The following is a 23,456-nucleotide window of genomic DNA, read 5'->3' on the forward strand; positions in this document are numbered from 1 at the left end:
AATGTATGCAGTGACAATGGCAGTAAGGAGAGGTTTAAACAACAGTGTGAGTGCTAATATAAGAGTAACTTAACAGGACAGAAGGGCAGAGAAAGTTTTAAAGAGTTTCCCATGTGTCAGAAAGCCATACATTAAAATCAAAGCACGCTGCTCTGGATAAGAAAGCCATACATGTCAAGATATAATAGCCCTAAGAAGTCCGGAGTACACTGACACATGAAGTGTTCTTTCCCTTTAGCAGAAGCACTGGCTGCAAGCTCAGAGGAACAAACTTTTTCCTTCAGTTTTTGTTTTCTTAAAAAAAGAGCGTGTCAGTGCTACTTACCATAACTTTAAATCCTCATGAGCCATGGATGTTTACCTCAACAGTAGAATTGATCTGCTGCAGGCAGCAGTTATTCAGTACCTATAAGACACTCCCAGGCTCAAAGGCTGCACTTGTAAGAGTTCCAAGATGGCTACATACCGGACAGCAGGTTGATTAGAGCTCTCCCACTGTGAAAAAGTAAAGAAGGGTAAAAATGGCAGTAACGTTAACACTTTGGGTAAATTTTAGTTACTGGTTAGTCAGTACACTACCTGGATGTCATCAGAGAAATCTGAAGAAAGTAAGAGAAAATCAACCAGAAAAGGAGAAGAAAAACTCTGGTCAGAAGAGCCTAGTAGCGGTTCAAAATTTTCAGCTTTGGTACAGGAGATGGTTTCCACTAATTTAGAGGAAAATCAAATCAAATGCTCTCAGAGGTGCCTAACATAAGTGAGAGACTGTGAGAATATATAAAGTCAAATGACAAAAGGCTGGAAAGAATATTTACTTATTTATTTATTTTTATTTAACATTTGTTTACTTTGAAAGTCAGACTCGGAACAAAGTCAATTTTCAGCGGAGGCCCAGGGAGAAACACTCCAGTTGCATGTCTTTGTAACGTGGGAGGAAACCAGAGCACCCAGAGGAAACCCACATAGATGCAAGGACGACATGCAGACTCTGCACAGAAGGCACCCCAGCCAAGAATCAAACCAGAAAACCTTTTGCTGTGAGGCGACAATGCAACCACTGTACCACTGTGCCATCCCTAGAACCTTAAGTTTCAATCCTGGGACATTGAGAGGCAAGTATTCAAATGATCATACCTAGATGTCTTGGGAATATTTTCTGTTAGTGGATCAAATACCTTTCTGGACACTGAACAGGCTAAAGAAGAAATAAAGTTTAGCCAACAATAGAGAAACAGCAAGCTTAAGGGGAATGTTACCTATTCTTCTGACAATAACAACGTTTACAGACAGAATTTGCCAGTGAAACTTCTTCCATCGTTCCAGAGGAAAATGGAGACAGAGAAAAAAAAAAAACAAGGAGCTGACTTGACAAATCTTGATCATCTTGGACCTGAAATAGAGACCAGCACTGTGAGGTTTGAGATGATTCGGAAGGAGAACAACAATAATGTGAACTTGGTGAACAAATGAAAGTGTCATTCTAATGAAATGCAACTTAGACAAAAAGAACCATTCTTATTCGAGAAGTGGCTGAAAATAGAGTGCAAATGTGTTGACTCTGTTAAAATAATAATTCCTCACTTTGTCAATTTTTGGAATGACAATGAAGGGACTGAAGGTGAATGAAAAAAAAGTTTTTCTTCTTAGTAAAATTTGTACAATAAATTTTATGACATACTGTAAAGTAGCTCTGTACACTGTGCAGAAGTATTTTGAATTTTGTGTGGGATATCAGTGACTGTTGTTTATTTGATATTAAAGTGAGAAAGTACTCTTACAATGTAAAAAGATAAAGGCTGGATACCAGCAATATAATGCAATCTTGGGCTGCTGGGGGAAGGATGTAAACGTGTATTGATCGTATGTGTGCATTCAGGCAGTTTCCTCTCTTTTTTACACGTGGAAAACTAGACTAATGTTCTAGTTTACACTGCATACAAGAGATTTTTTTAGCAAACAGACTAGAAAATGGAAGGCAAGAAACACAAGAGTTTCTTAGCATTTGAAAAAAAAAAAAAGTACTTCTCTATTAACATCTATTTTTAATTGAAGACAATTGACAAAACCAGTGTAAAATATTAGTCATGAGAGGCTTGACCAGTGTACTCGGAATTAATCTGTACTAGAGTCCTCCCCTTCAACTGTAAAGTGATTAGCTGTACTTTCTCCCTCATTAGCAAATGTTTTCAGTTACAGATGATGGGCCAGATTCTATAAGACTTGCTCTTGTTGAAACTTACTCCAATGTAAGGCCTACTAATAACAGACTGCCATTAGATTAAGTCATTTACACTAAGAGTAAGTCTTTTAGAATCTGACCTGATGAGTCTTCAGGCAAAAGCAATTAATAAGGACAGGACCGAACAATGTATTCGGAGTCATATGCATAAGAAACATTATAATTAATATTTAAAGAGAAACTGCCAAGCAGTTCACCGAAAATAAATGAAGCGTGAAACTGTGGGAAATGAATACTTTTGCAAGTAGCAGCACTCACAGCAGCCTTAACATTTTAATGCATTCAATATAACAGTGCAAAACTTAATTTATTCATTTAATGGCACTGCAACAATAATCGTGAAATTATTATTAATCAGCAGTTGGTATTCCTGTGGAAGTCTGGATATTAGGAGGGAAGAAAGTGATGTTACGAAGGAAGAAATTGACAAAGATCTGGAAGCTTTTGTTTAGCAATTCTTTAAAAGGGGGGGGGGGGGTTAAGAATAGTAACAGGATTTTGGAAGAAAGTTGTTGTGGCTATATTTCCTGAAGAGGGTAAAGACCCTTCAGACCAATAAAGACCAATTTCAACTATAAGCCATGACTGTAACATGTTTATGTCTACACTAGCTAAGGGAATGGCAAAGGTGTTGCTAAAAATGATATAGATCAATGTGATTTTGTGGAGAGGAGGCAAACACTGGACAATACTAGTTGTGTAAAATCGGACAATACTAGTTGTGTAAAATCTTACAACCATAGATGCCCTTCTCTTTTATATTCTGCAGGTATTCATAACATGAGGGAGTCCACCTTCAGTTGACTTGTGCGTCCGGACACTATACAAAAGTCTAATTCTACTGTGAGCTATGTGCGATGCTGCACATCATCTAGCATACATCAGCCATAAAGAGACATTGGGTATAAAGCGGACATCAGCACGTACCAACCTCAGAACTGAATACCGCAAAGCACCAGCCTGCTCTTAGGGGAGGAAAACATGCCACCAAGGATCAGGCAAGCATCAGGGGGAAGGCAGGGGGGTGTCAGTAATACTGGAATACGGAACAGAAAACCATCTATGGTTATGGTAAGATTTTACACAACTGTTCTATGTCCTTCTATTCACATGCTGCAGTATTCATAACATGAGGGTAAGTGCCAAAGCTCATAGAGAAGAATCAGGCGGAGGAACAGAAGCATTTCCCACAAACCCATGTAGAACAGCTCTGGCAAACCCAGTCCTGGACCTGGAGAGGACATCTAGTTTACAGTATTTGGTGAATGTACGAACAGAAGACCAGGAAGCTGCCTCCAAGATAGAGCAACTGTCCAAGCCTTTAAAGAAGGCTCCAGAAGAGGACACTGCTTTAGTGGAATGTGCCCTCATAGGAGAAGAAAGACCATTTTCACTGGATAAAAACAGAAAGAAATGGCTTTAGAAATCCAAACGGAGATCGTCTGATTTGAAACAGGTTGACCCAGGGCCCTTGGGTGATAAGAAACAGGCGTTAAGACTTGAACACAGGAATGGTTTTGTTTAGGTAGTATCTGACTTGCCTGTGCACATCTAAAGTGGGTAGAATCGTCTCACTGGAGGACTGGGGAGAAGAAAAAAAGGTTGGAAGGTTGACAGACTGACTGACAGAAAACTCATTAACCACCTTGGGCATAAAAGAGGGGTTAGTGCGTAAAGAGACCCTATCCTTATTGAAGACAATGAAGGTGAAGGTAGACTTCAGAGCTTGTAACTCAGAAACCCTTCTGGCAGAAGTAATTGCCACGAGAAGAACAGTTTTTTCAGATTCAATGTTGTAGAGAACAGGAACTTGCTGGCTCAAATGGGGCCGGGGTAAGTTTCTCCAAAAGAAAATTGAGATCCCATGGAAGAGGAACTGGTTTCCTTGGTGGTCTGATGTGGAGGATGCCTTTTAAGAACAGTTTAACGTCCAACCTAGAAGATAAGGGAAAAGGTGTCTGAAGAGAATCAAAATCCTACCACCCACAGAGTCAGGTTTATAGTGGACATCTGTATATGTACTAGAGTTCCTTGGCCTGTGTGAGTAGATCCAACCTGTGGGGTTACTTGTGGTGATTGTCCTTGGTTAAATGCAGGAGGAGGGGGAACCAATGCTGTCCTGGCCAAAAGGGGGTCACCAGCAAGATTATTGGTTGTTCCTGCTGGATTTTCAGCAGGACCTTTTGTAAAAGTGGGAAGGGGGAATACATACAGAAACATCCCCTTCTAAGGAAAGGATGGAGCATCCACCTACCATGCCAAGGAATGTAGGATCCTGGCACAAAATTTAGGAAGTTGTCTGTTCATGGGGAGGCAAATAGATCTATCTGAAGTATACCCCATCGATGGACAAGGTCTAGAAACACATCCCTGTGTAACATCCATTCATGCGATTGAGTCATGGACCTGCAGAATGTGTCTGCCCCAACATTCTGAGTTGAGGGAATGCAGACAGCCTGAAGGCAGACTTGACTCTGCAAGACTAGTTCCCAGGCCTGTAAAGCCAGTCTTCACAGGAGATAAGACTTTGTCCCCCCCATTTGCTGACGTACCAGACAACCGTGGTGTTGTCGGTGAGCCAGACAACCGTGGTGTTGTCGGTGAGCCAGACAACCGTGGTGTTGTCGGTGAGCCAGACAACCGTGATGTTGTCTGTGAGCCAGACAACCGTGGTGTTGTCTGTGAGCCAGACAACCGTGGTGTTGTCTGTGAGCCAGACAACCGTGTGTTGTCTGTGAACCACCTTAGGACTGCAGGCGAAAGCATAGGCTTGAAGATTTGGAGGGCAAAAATCAAGGCCCTCATTTCCTTTATGTAGACGTGCTCCTTTGTTTAGGTTGGAGATCAGACATCTCTGACCTTCCAGTATTCCAGTGTTGCACTTCATCCTACATCTGAAGCATCCATGTACAGCTCCTGAGAGGGAAGAGATGGTTGCAAGGGTAAGCCTGGATTCCTCACCACCTGAAGTATCCACCAATCTGCTATCCCACTCCTGCCCTGCTTGAAAAGGGAGTTAAAGTCCAGAGGATGGGAGTGCTGCATCCAAACTGACCTCAAAAACCACTGGGACTGGGGTCTGCCACTTGATTTTATAAATATGTTTAATCATGAGGCACCCTGTAAACCAGTCTGATCTTTTAGAAGCTGGTGGTTGAGAATCAGGTGCAGAAGAGGTGGACTAAAGGGCATTCCTGGAAGCCATCAAGGACAGGAGAGACTACAGAAGGGGCCAGGACAGCCATCTCCAAGAGGCTGTAATACCTCTTCTGAACATCAGAGATCTGCATGGATTGCCATTCAGAGCTTCCTCAGTAGTGGAATCTGGTAAGAGGGAGCCCTTTTCATCAGAAGAGATTTGTCCTGAAGAATGTAGTCGAGACGAACAGTCTAGAGAATGGTCAGAGTTGTAGTCCTTTCATTTCTTCAGAAGAGGAAACCAGGGCAGTTTTTTTTTTTATGAAGTCTGTGGTTGGGGACCCAAAGGAGGAAGATATCAAAGACATAATAGCTTTGAACAACCATTGTGAGTCTATCCACTCCTTTTCTCTAGAAACTGATGGACAGACTGCATACTACTACTTCTACTTTTTCTTATTAGAGGGGATGACCTCCTGGATTAGATGAAGAGATCTAGAACCCTGTTCGAGTTCTATTAGAGATGACCAGTTTGAGGATCCATGTTCATATGCTCATCAACATTCTCCAATGTATACGAGCTGAAATAATGCATTGGATGTACGACCTTGGAAAGATGAAGCTTTGGTACCCCGGACAATGTCAGCAGTGACAAACTAAATGTGAGGAATACTGCAACAGTGATTTTAGTCAGGACATTCTGAGTTCCTCCTCCATATCGTCTAAACCATCCCATGTAGATCCAAGCATGAGCATGTGGCTCTAGTTACATCTTCTACACACACAGTTAAAATTGCACCAGCTACATGGAAGTCAGCACTTAAAGCCACAGATAGCACCCCCCCCCCCCCCCCGAGTCCATATTATGGGAGGTAGAAATGCTTCCCCAGTGCCCTTTCCTTTACCATGGAATTAAATCTGGACAGATAAGTTGAACAATTTAAATCTCTGGGTTCCAACACAGCAGAGGAGTATACTCTTACCAAATATGTCCAGGATTTGTGTGTTGTGGTCTTTGATTCGTGTGCTGGACTAACGAGATGAGCTGGACTATGGGTATCTGTTCGGAAAATTGTACTAGAAATGCCACTGTTTTATATCTCAGCATAGTGTAAAAAAAACTTACTCCGGTGAAACAGTAATTCATCTCACACTGCTCAGTCATTTTTGCCCTATGGCTATTTTTTTTTTTTTTTAAATGGCTGCACTCACTTGCATACCTAGTCCCATTTTCTGTAGCTGCTTTTGACATTAACACAAGCTTCTGTAAGCAGAGATTTTAGTTAGGAGTTGGAATAAGAAAACACGGCTACAAAGTGAAAGTAAGAATGATGAGCACTAACTCCCTCCCCTCTTCTTCCACAAAAAATGCAATATGATTTTTAATATAAACAAATATAGCTCACAATTATTTCTTGGCATTGAATGCAGACACATTTATGTTATAACCAATGTAAATATTTCAAGATGCCCAACAGGGCAAACACTCAGCTGCATGATGTTAAATTACAATGAAGTCTTAAAACTCTCAGAAGAAAGACAGCATACCAGTATACAAATACATACCGCCTTTCAAGTCAGCTGAAGCTCCTACATACTGGAAGTTGTCCATGTTGATGACATCAATAATTGGTGACACAACTCTTGTCCTATCCTAAAAGCATAGCATTAAGACAGTGTTAAGTGCTTCTGAATGTGACAAGAAAGAAAAACTGTTTACCTATTAAAGGCCCAAGAATTAGAAAACAAACATCAGTCATACTATGACAGACTCTGATAGTCTATGGAAATAATTTGCTACATTAGTCAGCCAAGTTGATATTAAAAAGACAAGAAATACAACAAATGTCCCACCCTATATCAAATTCAAGTGACTGGGGGACATTTAGGCATGCACAGATCACTCCTCAGCAGAGTTTCAGCCTTGAATAAATTCATGTTTTCATGCTGTTCCCCCTGTGACCTGGAAGAACAAGCTGTCAACATCTAACAGAAATATTTAGTTCAAATCTATTCATGCCAAGTTGAAATTCTGTAAAACAAATTTGTATTTTAAACTCATTCAAACTAAAGTACAACTCAGCCTTGTCACACTGTAATTTGCAAAACCCCGACTCAAGCTGAAAGTGAAGACCTTTTATAGGGAACTCAACAGGAGGTACAAGTATCTGCCATGGTTAAGGCAACAGAAAATCAAACACGTGCATGCACACACCCACACACACATCCCAGATACCAACATGCAGTTCTTTGTGACCAGTGATGGACAGCAAACAAGTTATTACCTGTACATGGACTAAAACAGATCATAAAGGCAGGTAAGGACGATTGTATGGAACTTGGGGAGCATGGCATACTGATGTGGGAGGAAGTTTTGTTCTAGTTCTATTTTTTTATCTATGTTGGTGACAGTGAAGCAGCAGGACTCAGACTAGGGATATGCCTTAAATGTCTGCTCAGCATTCCAAACAAACTGCATTTTTTTTTTCAAATTCACAGCTCAAAAGACAGACTGTGCTTGTTCAACAAAAGAAAGGAAGGCACCCCTTTTCCACTACAATATGAACTCTAATTCTGTATTTGTAGTTTGTTTGACTCTGTGTAAGAACTGACACAGGATGTCCTCATACAGAATACCTTACACCCAAGGTGGACTTTACGATAAAAGCTTTTACTTGGAATAAAGATGACACAGCCCCCACTCCATCTAGGGAGAGACAGGGGAATACAGAAGGGTAGTAGGGCTGGTATTAGTACTGCACCAATTATTTTGAACAACTGCTGCTACGGTAGGTTAGCTTACACAACAGTACCATGTTCATCATTAGATCAATGTAGCATATAGCTATGTGGAATGATTGCCAGTGTTTAGAAAATAAAAGAATCACAACCATTTCGAAGAAGCCTGCTGAAGCAGGAACAGCAAAGTCATGCCCAGATGACAATCCATGCTGACCCATGAATATGGCTGATTTAGCACTTACATGGTGCAGTCTCTAGCCTCCACTAGCAGCTAACACTGCAGGGAGTCAAACAGCATTTCTCATCACAGGAAGAGGGAGCTGGAGTTGGTTTCTCTCACCTTTACCCTCCTTGACTTGTTCCACCAGCAAATGGGCTGCTAACTGATCCACAAACATCCAAGTCACAGTCCAGACTTTCTCTCTCAAGTAGTGAGCAGGTCAGTTCAGGGATGTGATGTTTTTGAACATCCTAACGACAAATCAAAATATCTTCAGATCCAGCAGAGTACTGATGTTACAACTGAAGGTGTAAAACAGCTTATTCACTTCCTCCCACATTTGAATGACTGGAAGAATAAAGCCCTGGACTATCGCCTACTGCTTAACATGCATCAACTCTATGCACAGGACATATGAATGCAGTCCTGTCAGCTTATGTATAACAATCTCATTTGTCTGACCACAGCATAAGGACTCTTGTACCGACTTCCTTCCAGATCCAGAACTCTGAGGCAGGAAATAAGAAGTTATGTTCCTACCATAACGTTCCATGTTAGTTGTCTTCTCTCGCCTTCTTTCTTGCTTGATGGGTTCGGAGCCGATCCCTCGGCTCCGACTCGGCACTTGCTTTAGCTCGAGAACTCCTTTTACCAGCTCGAGGCAGCCCCATATCCCATGATGCAAGGCAGGAAGTACCCAGATCTCGTTTGTTGACAAAAGGGCAATAACACCAAGCATAAAAATACTTCCCAAAGGAAGAAGAAACTTACAGATGGAAAAGGACCAGGTTAGAATGGTCTTTAGCATAATAGTTTCTTGTACAAGGTCTGTCCAGGCCAGGGGGAAGGAGGGAGGGTCGCAAGAAAGAAGGCGAGAGAAGACAACTAACATGGAACGTTATGGTAGGAACATAACTTCTTAATGTTAAGTTGTCAATCTCGCCTTCATTCTTGCTTGATGGGACCGCGTCCTAGCACCTCTATCCTGGGTGGCTCAATGGAACAAACTCTTGAGGACGGTAGAGCCAAAACTGGCTCTGTCCCTGGAGGCCAAGTCCAATTTGTAATGGGAAACAAAAGTGTGAGAAGTGGCCCAAGTGGCCGCTGCACAAATAGTGTCCAAAGGCAGTCTAGCTTGAAAAGCTGCAGAAGTAGCTAAACTCCTAGTTGAATGTGCTTTAGGTTTTGAGCACAGCTGTTTTCCCCTGATCGTATAAATTTCAGTGATGACCAAGAAAGCCATCTGGACAAAGTCACTTTAGAAACAGGAAGGCCTTTTTATTATCCGCATAGGAAACAAAAGTTGATCAGATTTCCTAAATGTTTTTGTTCTGTCCAAATAATATCTAAGCTGACGGTGGACGTCAAGATAATGTAGCTTTTGTTCAGCTCTGTCTGAATAGTTAGGAAAAATACAGGAGATCAATGGATTGATTCAGATTGTTTTTTGAAGCAACTTTAGGTAAAACGATGGATTAGTTCTCAAAGATACTCTGTCTTTGTGAAAAACCAAATAGGGGTCGAACCGAAAGAGCATGAAGTTCAGACACCCTCCTGGCAGATGTAATAGCCACTAGGAATAAAGTTTTCCAAGAAAGATATTTCAGGGAACAAGAAACAGCTGGCTCGAAGGGGAAGAATCAAGGATGTCAGCACTAAATTTAGATCCCACTGAGGAGGAGGATTCCTGATTGGAGGCTTTAGTAGGAAAATTCCTTTCAAGAAGGCCCTGCAGAGCCTATGGGACATAATATTATGATCTGCTATCCCAACATGAAAATTAGAAATAGCAGCCAATTGAACTCTGACTGTGGAAGAAGAGGAGCCTGCATGAAAAATCTCTGCTAAGAAGTCTAGAACTGCCTGAACAGGGGCAGTAAAAGGATCAATATTTTGGGCCTTAGCCCAATAAGAGAAACGTTTCCATTTGCTCGAGTAAATCCTCCTGGTAGAGGATTTTAGTGAAGCTACTATGATATCTCTAACAGGGTTAGAGATCAAAGGAAGCCTGGCTAGGGAAGGAAGTGGAGCAACCATGCTGTGAGGTTGAGAGAAGGAATTGACCGGTGCAGCTGACCGGATTGGTGAATCAGTAGATCTGGCACTGGGTCCAGATGCCACGGCTGCACCAAAAGATGATGATGGAGGAACGGGAACCAAACTTGTCGAGGCCAATAAGGGGCAATGAGAATCAATTTGGCTCTCAAAACGGTAGCTTTCTGGATCACCTGAGGGATCAGAGGAAATGGAGGGAAGGCATAAAGAAGTCCCTGGGGCCAATCCTGGGTCAGAGCGTCTCTGGGGGGATGGCCTGATAGAGGGAAGAGGCTGAAGAAATCTGGACATTTGCTGTTTTGGGGAGTAGCAAAAAGATCGCAACATGGACGACCCCATTCCAGAAAAATCTCTTCCGCTACGGATTGTTTGAGAGACCACTCGTGAGGCATGAGAATAGCTCTGCTCAATCTGTCCGCTAGAATGTTGGTTTTCCCAGGGATATGCGTTGCTACCAGAAACCGATGAGAGGAGATCGCCCATTGCCATAGTCTGAGCGCTTCTCGACACAAGGGTAGGACTTGGTTCCGCCCTGTTTGTTGATATACCACACTACAGACATGTTGTCTGTGTGGACTGCAATTGTCCCTACGGGAAGAAAGTCGTTGAGGGCTTGCAACGTCAAAAGCACTGCTCTCATCTCCAGGACATTTATGTGCAGATGGTACTCGAACGGTTGCCACGTCCCATGAACCATCCTGCCCTGATAATGACTCCTCCACCCGATCAGGGAGGCATCCGTGGTGACAGTGGCTATCGGGGACGGGGGTACAAAGCACCTGCCTTGGTGAACCTGAGACGATGTGATCCACCAAGCAAGATGTTCTTTGCATGTCTGTGTCACCAGAATCTGGTGACGCATAGGGAGTTGCTGGTATGACCACTGTGTGAACAGCATCCACTGAAGGAGGCGCATGTAGAATCGAGCCAGGGGAAGAAGAGTAATGGCCGCAGCCATGAGACCTAATACCTTTAGAACCATTCTGGCCTGTACTTTCTTGCTGGCCAGAATGATCCTGACATGAGTCTGAATGTCTGAAACTCTTTGTTCTGTAAGGGTAGCTGACATCCGAACAGTGTTTAAGTTTGCGCCTATGAAGGTAATAGACTGGCAGGGCGATAAGGATGACTTTTCGAAGTTGATTGAGATGCCCAAATGAGAACAAAGGTCTATTGTGTAATCCCTGGCTTGTATAAGCTGATGCCTGGTGGTGGCTGACAGGAGCCAGTCGTCGAGATACGGAAACACCTGGAATCCTTGACGTCTCAGGTGAGCCGTGACCACTGCCATGCATTTGGTGAACACTCTGGGGGCTGTAGTGAGACCAAAGGGCAGGGCTCTGAACTGGAAATGACTGGACCCCAGCCGAAAGCGGAGAAATCTCCTGGAGCGTCTGTGAATTTTGATGTGATAGTACGCATCCTGAAGATCTATTGAGCACATCCAGTTGTCCTTCTGTAAGAAGGGCAGAATTGACTGAAGAGTGACCATTCGGAATCTTGTCTTCCTGACAGACTTGTTGAGTCTGCTGAGATCCAATATTGGTCTCCAGTCTCCCGTCTTTTTGGGGACCAAAAAGAACCTTGAGTAGATTCCTGGCTCTGAACGGTCTAGTGTAACTGGCTGAATGGCTCTTTTTTGCAGTAGTTTTGCGATTTCTAACTCTGCAATGTCCCTTAGACCGGGTGGTACATCTGGAAGGGAACTTGAGGGAAAGGGACTTTCCTCGAAAGGAATTATGTAACCCTTGGATATGATCGACTGTACCCATCTGTCTTGAGTGAGGGAATGCCAGGCTTCTGGGTACAGTGATAGTCTTCCCCCGACTGCCTCCAAGGAGGGACAGCCGGGCAACACCTCAGGGATGCTGAAAAGGCTGCTCAGGAAGAGACTCCCTGTTGCCCTGGTTCTTCGGACCCCTCTGCCTCTAGAGCGGCGTCTGTTGTTGTTACCCCTCTGCCTCTAGGGGTAAACTGACCACGTGAATCCGGCGTGACTCCTTGGGATTTACGGAACCACATCTTCCCACCCTTCTGTCCTTTGGGATAAGGCCTAGAAGGGGTGGAAAACGGACTCCAACAGCAGAAAGAGTCTTGCCGTCCTGCTCACACCTGGTCAAGGTTTCCTTCACCTGAGGGCCAAACAAAGCTGACCCATCAAAGGGAGAATTTGTGAAGGACGCCTTAAAGGATCCACAAAATCACATAGCCGCATCCAGGCTTGGCGTCTAAGAGCCACACCTGTGCCTGCGGCTCTACTCGCTCCATCAGCAGCATAAGATATTAGCCGCATGGAGGAGTTAGCAATGGAATTGAGGGTTCCTAGCTGCGAAGCAATCTTTTCTTGGGCCCCTGCAGCTGTAGGATCCTGAACTACCTCTCCCAGCTCCTTCAGGATATCTCTCTGGAGTCTGGTGAAGTGACAAAGATAATTCAGCGAACGCATAGCAAAGGTCGCTGAGGAAAACATCCGCTTGCCGTACCTATCCATGGTCCTAGAGTCCTTATTAGGAGGATGGACGGGCACAGAAGGATCTGCAAGTTCCTTTTTGGTGGCCGCAGCCACCACCATGGCATCAGCGGGGACACCCTTGGTAAGGAATAGTTTATCACTAGGGGCAGTTATAAATTTAGAAGGCCTCCTAGGGACTGGCTCTACAGAGTCAGGAGCTGTCCACGCCTTTCGAGCAATAACCTGCATCAAGGGGTCGAAAGGCGGAGACACCCAGGAGGTGGAGGGCCGAGATCCAAACGCCTCTAGGTATACTGACTCATCCTCAGAGGGATTGTTGGTGGGCCAGTTTCCCCTCTGTTTCAGAAGTTCTAGGATGTCTGAGAAGGAGACATCCTCAGAGGGGATCTAGGGATCCCTCTGACTCATCAAAGTCAGTATCCGGTGACAGACTCGGGAGTCTACATGCTTCCTCTTACAAGTCCTCTTCCTAGGAGGATCTCCCGAAACATCAGGAGAATCCTCGGAAGAGGGGAAATTCCCAATGGGGAAACCTGAGGCGGAGGATCTCTGGGTCCTGTAGCAAGAGTAGTGGCAGAGATGTCAACAGGTACAATAGAGGGAGGAGCTACGGGAAGAGACTGCTGACTGATACTAGTGGCCAGTACACTCTTCATCACCTCGAATGCTCCCTCCCAGGCAGATCCGAGGCCCGCTCAAGAGCTAGGAACTCCAGGGGCCACCGAAAAGGAAGTCTCCGAGGCAGATGTCGGAGCCAAGCTCACCAAGGCCGAGGCTCCAAGGGGAAGAGCGGGCTCGGACAAGGGTCCGATGCCACTCACCCCCTCGGAGGAGACCATGGAAGCCCGACCACCGAATCCCTCTAAGGAAGAGGAGATAAGAGTAGGGGCTGAAGGAACAGAAGGGGGTATCCGTCCTCCAGCCGTAGCAGTAATCAAACCCGAAGACTCCAACTCCAAGCTCTGGGGTAGAGTTGAAGGAGGAACTGTAACGGGGTGTGGACCAACAGTCGTCTGCTGAGACGGACTGTGTAGCATTTGGGCCAGTACCTGTGACTTGAGCAATCTACTGACCACTCTCGAGGTCATGATCTGACAACCTGGATGACCTTGAAGATCGGCTCCGATGGCTCCGCTCCGATAGAAGAGGCGAGGCCGGAGCCGAAAGTATCGGCTCCAAGGAAGGAGACCTCGACCTCTTCCTGGAAAGGGCCATCGGAGCCGATGCTACAGATCCTGCCGGCACCGACTTCTCGGAGCCGACAGAACGTCTCGATGTATCGGCTCCAGCCGGAGCCGATACAGCCACCAAAGTAACGGTGTCGGAGCCGATCGGAGCAGACACCGATGCCTTTGCCACATGGGTGTCGGAGCCGATCGGAGCCGACACCGATGCCCGTGCCACGTGGGTGTCGGAGCCGGTTAGAACCGACCCCACAGTGGTCAAAGCAGATTCGGCACCGATAGCCATCGGAGCCGAAAGCTTAGTGGATCCAGAATCGGCTCCAGCCGGAGCCGATCTCGACTCTATACGAGTCGGAGCCGAGGCCACAGGCTTAGAAACAGAAGCCTGGGTCTTGGCAGATTTAGTTGATTTTTGTGGGGCCGACTTAGCCGGAGAGCCCTCCGGCTTAAGAAGACCCCTGAGAATCAACTTATTCCTTCTCTCCTGCAGGACTCTCTGGCTGAAGGAGTGACAAATAGCACAGGAGTCCTGCAGGTGAAGAGGGCCTAAACAGTACAGGCAAGAAGTGTGACCGTCTGTCAGAGACATCTTCTGACAGCACGAGTCACACTTCTTAAAACCTGAAACCCTCTCTTTAGACATGGTGTCTAACAAAAACACACACACACCAGTCCAATTAAATTAAACTAATACCAAAAAGGTATTTAGTAAAAAATACCAACACACACACCCTAACAGGGGGGGGGATGGGACAGGGAAATTAACTGACTAAAAAAATTAAAAGAGACAGGGATTTCTGTCAGAAAAAGTTAAATTTAAAGTTAAACTATCAAAAACAAAAAGTTTTTAAGTAAAAGGGGCTTAAAAGTCACAAATGTGAATTACTTACCAGGAGCTGGTAAAGAGAAGACCTCCCAAGCGAAGCGGCAAACGAGATCTGGGTACTTCCTGCCTTGCATCATGGGATATGGGGCTGCCTCGAGCTGGTAAAAGGAGTTCTCGAGCTAAAGCAAGTGCCGAGTCGGAGCCGAGGGATCGGCTCCGAACCCATCAAGCAAGAATGAAGGCGAGATTGACAACTTAACATTGTAGGATTATCTGACCTCTATTTTGAGGTTTAGGAAAGAAGGTAGGAAGGTGTATGGACTGATTAAGAGTCAGGCTAGAGATCACCTTAGGCATAAAGGAGGAGTTGGTTCTCAGAGAGACCCTATCTGCATGGAAAATAAGAAACGGCTCCACAGCCATCAAAGCATGCAGCTCCGAAACCCTCCTTGCTGAAGTTATAGCCAAGAGGAAGGCAGTCTTCCACAAGAGAAACTTTAAATCTGCAGTGGCAGCTGGCTCAAAAGGAGGAAGAGTGAGTTTCTCTAGAACAAAATTAAGATACCAGGCAGGAGTAGACACCCTTCTGGGAGGTTTTAAGTTGCAAGCACCTCTGAGAAACATTTTCAGAGGATAAGAGAAAATGGGTTGTTCAAAAGAACAATGAGCAGAAATGGCTGAAGTATGGATCTTGATAGAGGAAAAAGAAAGATCACCCTGAAGCAAATCAGCCAGGTATTCCAGGATCAGAGGAAGGGGAGGCTGAGAAGAAGATTCCTCTCTAGCCTACATCCAAAGAGAGAATCTTTCCCATTTGCCAGCATAAGAGTTCCTAGTGCTAGGCCTCCTGGCCTCCCTCAGCATGTCCCACACCTGCTGGGAAAGGAAACGAGAAAAGGATGGAGTCATACAATGAGTCATGCTGCCAAATGGAGAGACTGAAGATGTAGAATGTTTCCCCCTTCCTGAACCAAAAGATCTGGCTTCAGAGGAAGATGCCAAGGAGGAAATTGGGAGAGACTGTGAAGCAGTGGATACCAATGCTGCCTGGGCCAGACCAGGGCCATGAGAATAGTCCTTGGTCGTTCTTCCCTGATCTTCAATAATACTCTGGGGAAAAAGAGGAAGAGGGAGGGAAGGCATAAACTGACAGCAGCGTCCAAGGGAAGGACACAGCATCCACTTTTCAGGTTCTGCTGTGATGCTGTCTGGTGCAAAAAAAGAGGTAGAAGATGGTTGCCTGGAGAGGAGAAAAGATCCACTTGATGAGTGCCCCCAACGTTGAATGATGCTGGAAAAAACTGCTCTGTTCAGCTGCCACTCGTGAGGATCCAGGGTCTGTCTGCTTAACTGGTCTGCCAAAACATTGAGCCTTCCTGGAAGAAACTGAGCTAGGAGATGCAGGCCCAGGGATGCTGCTATGGACCAAAGACTCATGCTCTGTCCACACAGGAGGTAAGAATGAGTCCCTCCCTGCTTGTTGATGTACCACAAGACTGTGGTGTTGTCTGTCCTGACAAGCAGGGTCCCCGGAGAAAGAAGATGCTTGAAAGCTAGTAAGGCCTGCTGGACTGCCATCAGCTCCTTTAAATTTATGTGCAGATGCATCTGCTGGGCATTCCAACTTCCCTGTATGCATCTGCCATCCAGGTGAGCTCCCCAAGCATAGCCCAACGTGTCTGTGGTAAGAACTTGAGTGGCCAGGGGTGGGCGAAAAGGCATGCCTTTGTTCTGTAGACAGGCAGTTGCTCACCATAGAAACTCTGTCTGCAGACATGGAAGCAGTGGAATTATAACATCCAGGTCCTGTGTGTGGTGAACATGAAATGTTCTTGAGGTACCATTGCAATTTCCTCATATGTAGTCTTGCATATTGAATCATGAGAATGCAAGAGGGCATGAATCCCAGAGCTTGCAGGGAGCTGGGACAGGCTTGCCAAGTACTTGAAGTAAACTAAAAGAGTTGTCTGCTTCTCCTGGGTGAGATACATCATCTGGGCAGCTGTGTTCAGACTCACTCCCAGGAATGTTATCTCTTTGGATGGCACCATTTTTGATTTTTCCAAGTTGAGAGTGTAATCCAGAGAAGAGGAGTCTTCTTTACAAATTCTAGATCCTTTAACAACTGTTCCTGAGAATTTGCTTGACTTAGACAGTCGTCAAAGTATGGATAAATCTGAATTTTCTTCTGCCTGCAAAAAGCAATGACAGGAGCCAGGCACTTTGTGAAAACTCTGGGAGCATAGATAAGCCAAAGAGCAGTGCACAGAATTGATAATGTTGCTTGCCCACTTAAACGAAGGAATTGCCTGCAACATTCCCTGATAGGGATGTGCAGATAAGCTTCTTTGAGATCCAACGTTACCAGCCAAGAATACTTTTCTAACACTGGCAGCAACTGATGTAGAGTGAGCATTTTGAACTTTGGAATTATCAAGAAAGAGTTCAGGATGGATAGATCTAGGATAGGACGCCAGGTGCCTTCTTTTTTTGGAACTAGGAAAAGTCTGGAATAGAAACCCTGGCCTACCTACTGAGCAGGAACTGACTCTATTGCTCCCAGATGTAACAGAGACAAAACTTGCTTTTCTACTTCTGCCCTTTGGTTTGGAGGAGCGTCCGGGAATCCTTTGGGAACTGGAAAGGTGTGGATAGAAAACTTGTGCCTAGGGATACAGTTCTGAGTACCCATTTGTCGTCCGTGATGCTGGCCCAGACATTTGTAAAAAGGGCCAACCTTCCCCCTAAAGGACTCTCTGGGCAGGCAAGAACAGGCAGAAGTTGGACAGAGTCATTGAGAATGTTTAGATTGAGATGCAGGCTTAGAACTTCCCGCATTGGAAGAGGAAGCCTGCCAACGCTTAGACCTTTGAGGGGTAGCCACCTGTCCCCCTAGAAGATTTGTAACCTCTAGTCCTAGAATGGCTCTGTCTCTGCTGGTATCAGGGAACGTCCAACTCTTAGAAGGGTAATTCCTGCTAAAGCGAGAAGACTGAACTTGCAGAAAGTATTTAACTGTCTGCATAGACTTGGCCTGGTCTTCCATCTTCTTGAGCACTTCCTCTGCTTTGCTGCCAAAAAGACGGTCCTTATGCAAAGGTACATCTAAAAGCTTAGCCTTGACAGGTTCTGGTAGGGGCTGCTCCCTGAGCCAAGCATGCCTTCTAATAAAAGAGCCAGTAGCCGTAGCCCTACAGGAGGCTTCTAGAATGTCAAAACCACAATGTAATGAATGTTTATTGACAAGACTGGCAGAATTCAGCAAATCCTGCATATCCTTACTCTCCGCCAACTGAGGCACACTTGCGATTCTAGATTTAAAAGCTTCCAAGGTGTGCTGCTGGTACTTCATTATATGAAAAAGACAATTAGTAAACCTAATAGCAAGAGTGGCAGAGATATAAACCTTCCTACCCCACCAATCTAGGTTCCTAGATTCCCTGTCAGAAGGAACAGGATTTTTGGTAACAGTGGCCTTAACTCCTTTAGGGCCTTCAGAAAAAAATGCTGGATCAGCCAACGGATTCCTGAAAAGAAACAAATGAGAATCAGGGATTCTATAGTACCAGTCAGGTTTCCTGGGAGCAGGAGGAACCGAATTTGGAGTCAAGGAATTTTCCAGAAAAACCAACCACTTCCAACAGGTAGAATAGCCAAAGGCTTATGCTGAGGCAAATCCAAAAACTCCCCAAACCTTTTCTTAGAAAGGGGATAATCCTGACTTTCCCATTTAAAATGTTCCCTGAGTATTTGAAGTATCACCAAAACAGAAATCTTCTGGAGGAGAAGCAGAAGGGATGGACTCCTCTGTGTCTGAATCCTCAAAAGGAGAGAAAGCTTGAGAAACTTCCTCTTCATCAACAGAAAAGCTAGAAGTATCAGAACCTGAAAAGGACAAAGCCTCAGGAGAGACATCCCTACCTCTTTTTAAAGGAGGAGGCTGTGAAGCCCTAACAGTCAAAACGTCATCAGCCATGTTAACCATTTGAGAATGAGGGGAACGAGAGGAAACTGGAGCCTGCTTCTTCACAGGCTTACGACTGCAAGATTTACCTGCAAGTCTAAAGGACTCAGGAGGCCTGGCAACCGCCGAAGTTGCAGCCGAAGTAGTCGGTATGAGCTTGCTGTCTGAATGAAGAATGGAGGTTTCGGACACCGGAGTCAGATTCGCGGCTCCGGATCCAGCTGAAGAGGCAACAGGCAGGAGGTCAGAAGGCAAAATGGAAGCTGGAGGCCTGGGGGCCTCTGAAATGGTCTCAACCGAGGTCTGCAGTTGAAAATCTGCGGGCTGCAAAGGCGCCTCACTAGCTACCGCATGACTGACGACCAACTTATCATCATCCGAGGACTTGATCTTCGGAAGCCTGTCCCGGTCCTTATCCTTATGTTTCTTGGGGATATCCAAAGCCTGAAGACCAGCGGATGCCTTACCAACAAACTTAGGCCAAACTCCAAAATACTTAGCTAAAAAATTAGCCTGACGACGAACAGTATGGGGATTAAAGGATGCAAAGAGATCACAATTAGGAACATCGTGGTCAAGGCCTAAACAAATAATACAATAGGAATGAAAATTTCTATGGGGAATCTGCTTTCCACAGGTAAGACAATTATTAACCTTTTCTGACATTCGTTAAAGCAAGAAAGGAGGATCCCCAACGGGGTACTTAGGTTCATAGATTAGTACTAGGCTAACTGCCCTTGTGAGCCATTTTAAGCCTAGCCAATTATCCCCTGTGAGATTCAAACCGTGTACCTGGTGTTTGCAAGGCAAACACCTTAACCATTAGGCCACCCTCCCAACCCTTAGCTGCAGTTGACTTCAACCGTGTAGTCGGAAACAAAAAAGCTAAACTGCTGACCGACACTCGTGCAAGAAATGCTTCTGCTTCGGGCTCTGTGGCAAGGAAGACTGAAGAAGTGACGTTGGCGGCCTCCTTTTGTATTGGACGCCCTGACGTCCTTTACAACAGACTACAGCTGACGTCATTACTACTTACATTTGGTATTCTGTCCGATCGAGGGCTGGAGCCGGATAACCCATTGCTTAGGACTGCAACAGTCAAACATGATGAACATCAGATGCAGTCTAATGCCTCAAAGGACCATCACTAGTAAAAGATCACTTGTTGGAATCCAAGGTCTGCTGAGGGACTCCAGACCAGATCAATGAATTGAAAGCCATGCCCTGTGCAAACGTTAAGGGAACCGACACAAAGTCTCACCTGTAAGAGGCCTGTATCACCCCCTCGGTCACAGAAGGGGCTGTGAAAGTGCCTCACCTTCCTCAGTGATAATAAGCCTTGGGAGACTGGCAGGCTGTGAACGATTCTCCTCCCAGGCCCTAAACTTGGGTCTTTTTTCCTTGTACTTCCTATGCTTAGGGAGCTCAACCTCGGGACACCTGGCAGACACCATTGGACAATGCAAGGTAAGGCAGACTAAGATGCATAGATAATGTTTCAGCCCTATGCCTGATCGTCCTAGAATTGAAACAGGCGCAAAAATGGCAACTAGGGGCAACATGAACAGGACCTAGACAGGTGACACACAACGTATGAAAGTTTCAGTGTAGGATTTTCTTACCAGAGCGGGGACAACTGTTAACCTTATCTGACATGGGTTAAAGCAAGAGTCCCCCAACAGGGTACATAGCTTTTAGATGACTTCTTTCTGGTGCAGACTGACCAATGCACTGAAATCCTGCTTTGGGCTCCAATGGCAAGAAAAGACTGATGTCATGGCATTGGCTAGCTGACATCGGATAGGACATCTGCCAGCCTTAGGAGGGAAATTTTTACTCTGGTAGTCGGGCTAGCAAAGGATTTCCACAGCAGGAAATCCCACAGGTCAGGTCTGCAACAGTGAAACACTAAGAACATCAGTGGGTCTGTTACTGTCTCACTAACAAAGCAAAGATTACATTGGTTTCCACTAACTCAGCAATGCCCTCAAATTCCTGATTGCATAGAGTTAATGATGTCATCATACAGAGACCTCTGAAACAAGGAAGGCAGGCTTTATTTGCAACCTCTTTTACAAGCACTGCTAGATATTACATACTGATAAAATTTTGAAAAATAGTCTAAAATGTGCCACAAAATATTTAAAACTCCTTAGAATCCTGACATAGTTCAACTGTTTTCGCCAACATTTTTTTGCATTTTAATTTTTCTGAGGAGTGGTGTGCCCTTGCACAACCCCCTACAGGTTTGGATTTTAACCAAATGCACAACAGCCCTGCTGCTGAACACATTCGGAAACAACTAAACAGTGGCAAGTTTGTGGGCATACTGCTTCTGGGCCTTTTAGGGCTTTTGAAACTATGCAAGACTCTTAAGCTTGTAGAAGAGGGGATGGAAAGCCACCAACTCATTTCCAGTACCAAGAAGTGGTTTCCAGCTATTTAAGATGAAAATAACAAGCAACTAGATGGAATGCAGTTGCCTCAATTCTTCCAAGTTGATCTTGGAGTTGTACAAGGCTCTGTGCTAGGTCTACTACACTATAATTTTTTTTTGTAAATTACATACCTAATAATTGGGAAAGTTCAGTGTCTGTGCTTATTCAATATAGAGATGAATCCACTAGTGTTCGGCTGATCAGATTCCTATGTCAGTTAATTCAAAGATACAATCCAGCTTTCACCCTTGACAACTGTGGCTAAAGACAGTGGGGCTGCACCATAGTTTTAACAAAACAAATCTGATGCTGTTCTCCTAGAATACCCAAGAGCAATGATGCTGATTCTTTCGCCACTGCTAAGGAAGATAAGATCCAGAGTCATCATCCCATTTTTACATATCCCCTCTTGACTAATGCTCCACTAAAGAATTTTGCTGTATCACTGATATTCACCTCAAACACGATGAAACAGGTGAGAAATACAGTGATCAGGACTAGTTAAAAACAAAACTGATTTCACAGATATTACTGGCCACTAACTCTTATGACCATTCACATCTTGGAAGTACCCTCCATCATGTCATACTTCTTCCATTCTCCAGGTGGGCCATACCAGTCAATCTTGGAGGAAATCTGTGGCTAGTCATCTAGGTTATGTTTAAAGGAAGATAGTAAGTCGCACTGCTTAACATACAAAGGAACTTTATTCCAGATGTCTGGGAGATGTTGGGTCAGACAGCTGTCATTACACAGTGTTTTGTTGGTAATGATTTAGGATCCTGGTTTTAGTACTGGTGGAGATACTGGACCTGTGGAGATAAAGGAAGTCCAGGAAAACCAGATCTTTAAAGGTACAGTGAGACAGCAATATCCCCTCAGTTTAGAAGACATTCAATAAAGCAGAGTATTCTGGCCTCTCAAAGTAGCTCAAGGACTTCAATCCTGTAATTTTTTTTATTAGGAATCTTTGCAGTCTTTCCAATTATCTGATAAAGTGAATTATACGGAGCAAAAAATTTCCCTAACAAGCCTACGCAAATGGTCCACTTCTGGTTACCATGGTGAGAGTCATCACTACTTACCACTGCATAATCTGCACTGGTAAGAAGAACTAAATTATTTGTTTTTGTTAAAGCTAAAATTCACCTTTCATAAACTGCTATATTATTCTGACTATCCCTGTCTACCTGGTGTTATCACATGAAGAGCTACTCAGTAAGCTTGGGCCATTCTTTGTTTAAACTTAAACCATAAAAAAATGGAGATACTCGTTATTTGTATTAGAAATGCACGGAATTAACTCTCCAACACACTCGGTTATATTTCCAAGGTGAAAACCATTAAAATCTGAATTAATAAATCCTCTGTAGATGGAAAGAAACCATAACTGTTGCATTATTTAATTGTGTCAGAACTCATTACTAACTTACTTTTCATAAATGTTCATCTATAGTTACCCAGGTAATTCAGGTGGAACACCTAAAATTTGACACCCACATTCAACTAAACATCAAGAAAACACATCAAAAACTTGGCCTGCTATACAGAAACATCCACTATCTCTTCTCCTACTAGACAAACTCTCGTCACTACCTATCTTCTTCCTGCACTAATGTATGGCGCTCCTCTACTAACTAACCTATCTGCATCCATCTCTTCCAAAATGGAAAGTTGTTGTAATAAAATTTCAAAATTTGCCATCGAAGCCAAATACTCCTCCCACCATTGCTCTGCCTTCCACTTACTAAACTGGCTGGAACTTTCCAACTATTTACACTAGCTCCAACTTACTACTGCCCATAGGCTATTATTTAACCCTACTAAATGTCCTGCACTATCCAACATCCTACAACCATACACCCCCCTCACAGGCCACTTAGATCTGCTCACCTAAACCTAATCACTGTCTACAAACCGAACCACCCTGCTGGACAGCATCTCCTGTCCTTTTCCTTTGCCAGAAAATGGAATTCTTTCCCTCCTTCATTACGAACCACAGAAAACTTTGACAGTGTGGTGTGATAGCTCAGCAGTAAAGTGCTGGACTGAGGAGCCAAGGATTGCAGGTTGGAATCTGGGGTTGGGAGTGTGGCTTAATGGCTAAGGTGTTTGCCTTACAAACGCAAAATGCAGGGTTTGAGTCTCACAACGGATAATTGGCTAGGCTTAAAATG

General features: G+C 44.5%; 1 protein-coding gene across 6 annotated transcripts in view; it reads right to left on the bottom strand.

Annotated features, from left to right (window-relative positions):
- Positions 1–23,456, bottom strand: part of GALNT2 (polypeptide N-acetylgalactosaminyltransferase 2) — a 1,695,325-nt gene that overhangs the window by 791,243 nt on the left and 880,626 nt on the right. For all 6 annotated transcript variants that reach the window (XM_044076112.1, XM_044076089.1, XM_044076094.1 and 3 more), the window contains one exon: positions 6,944–7,031. In XM_044076112.1, the coding sequence (XP_043932047.1) occupies positions 6,944–7,031 (88 nt within the window). The remainder of the gene's footprint in view (positions 1–6,943; positions 7,032–23,456) is intronic.

Source organism: Protopterus annectens, chromosome 1.part1 (assembly GCF_019279795.1).
Source record: "Protopterus annectens isolate FY-2018-M chromosome 1.part1, PAN1.0, whole genome shotgun sequence".
In the NCBI taxonomy this organism is placed as follows: Eukaryota; Metazoa; Chordata; order Ceratodontiformes; family Protopteridae; genus Protopterus; species Protopterus annectens.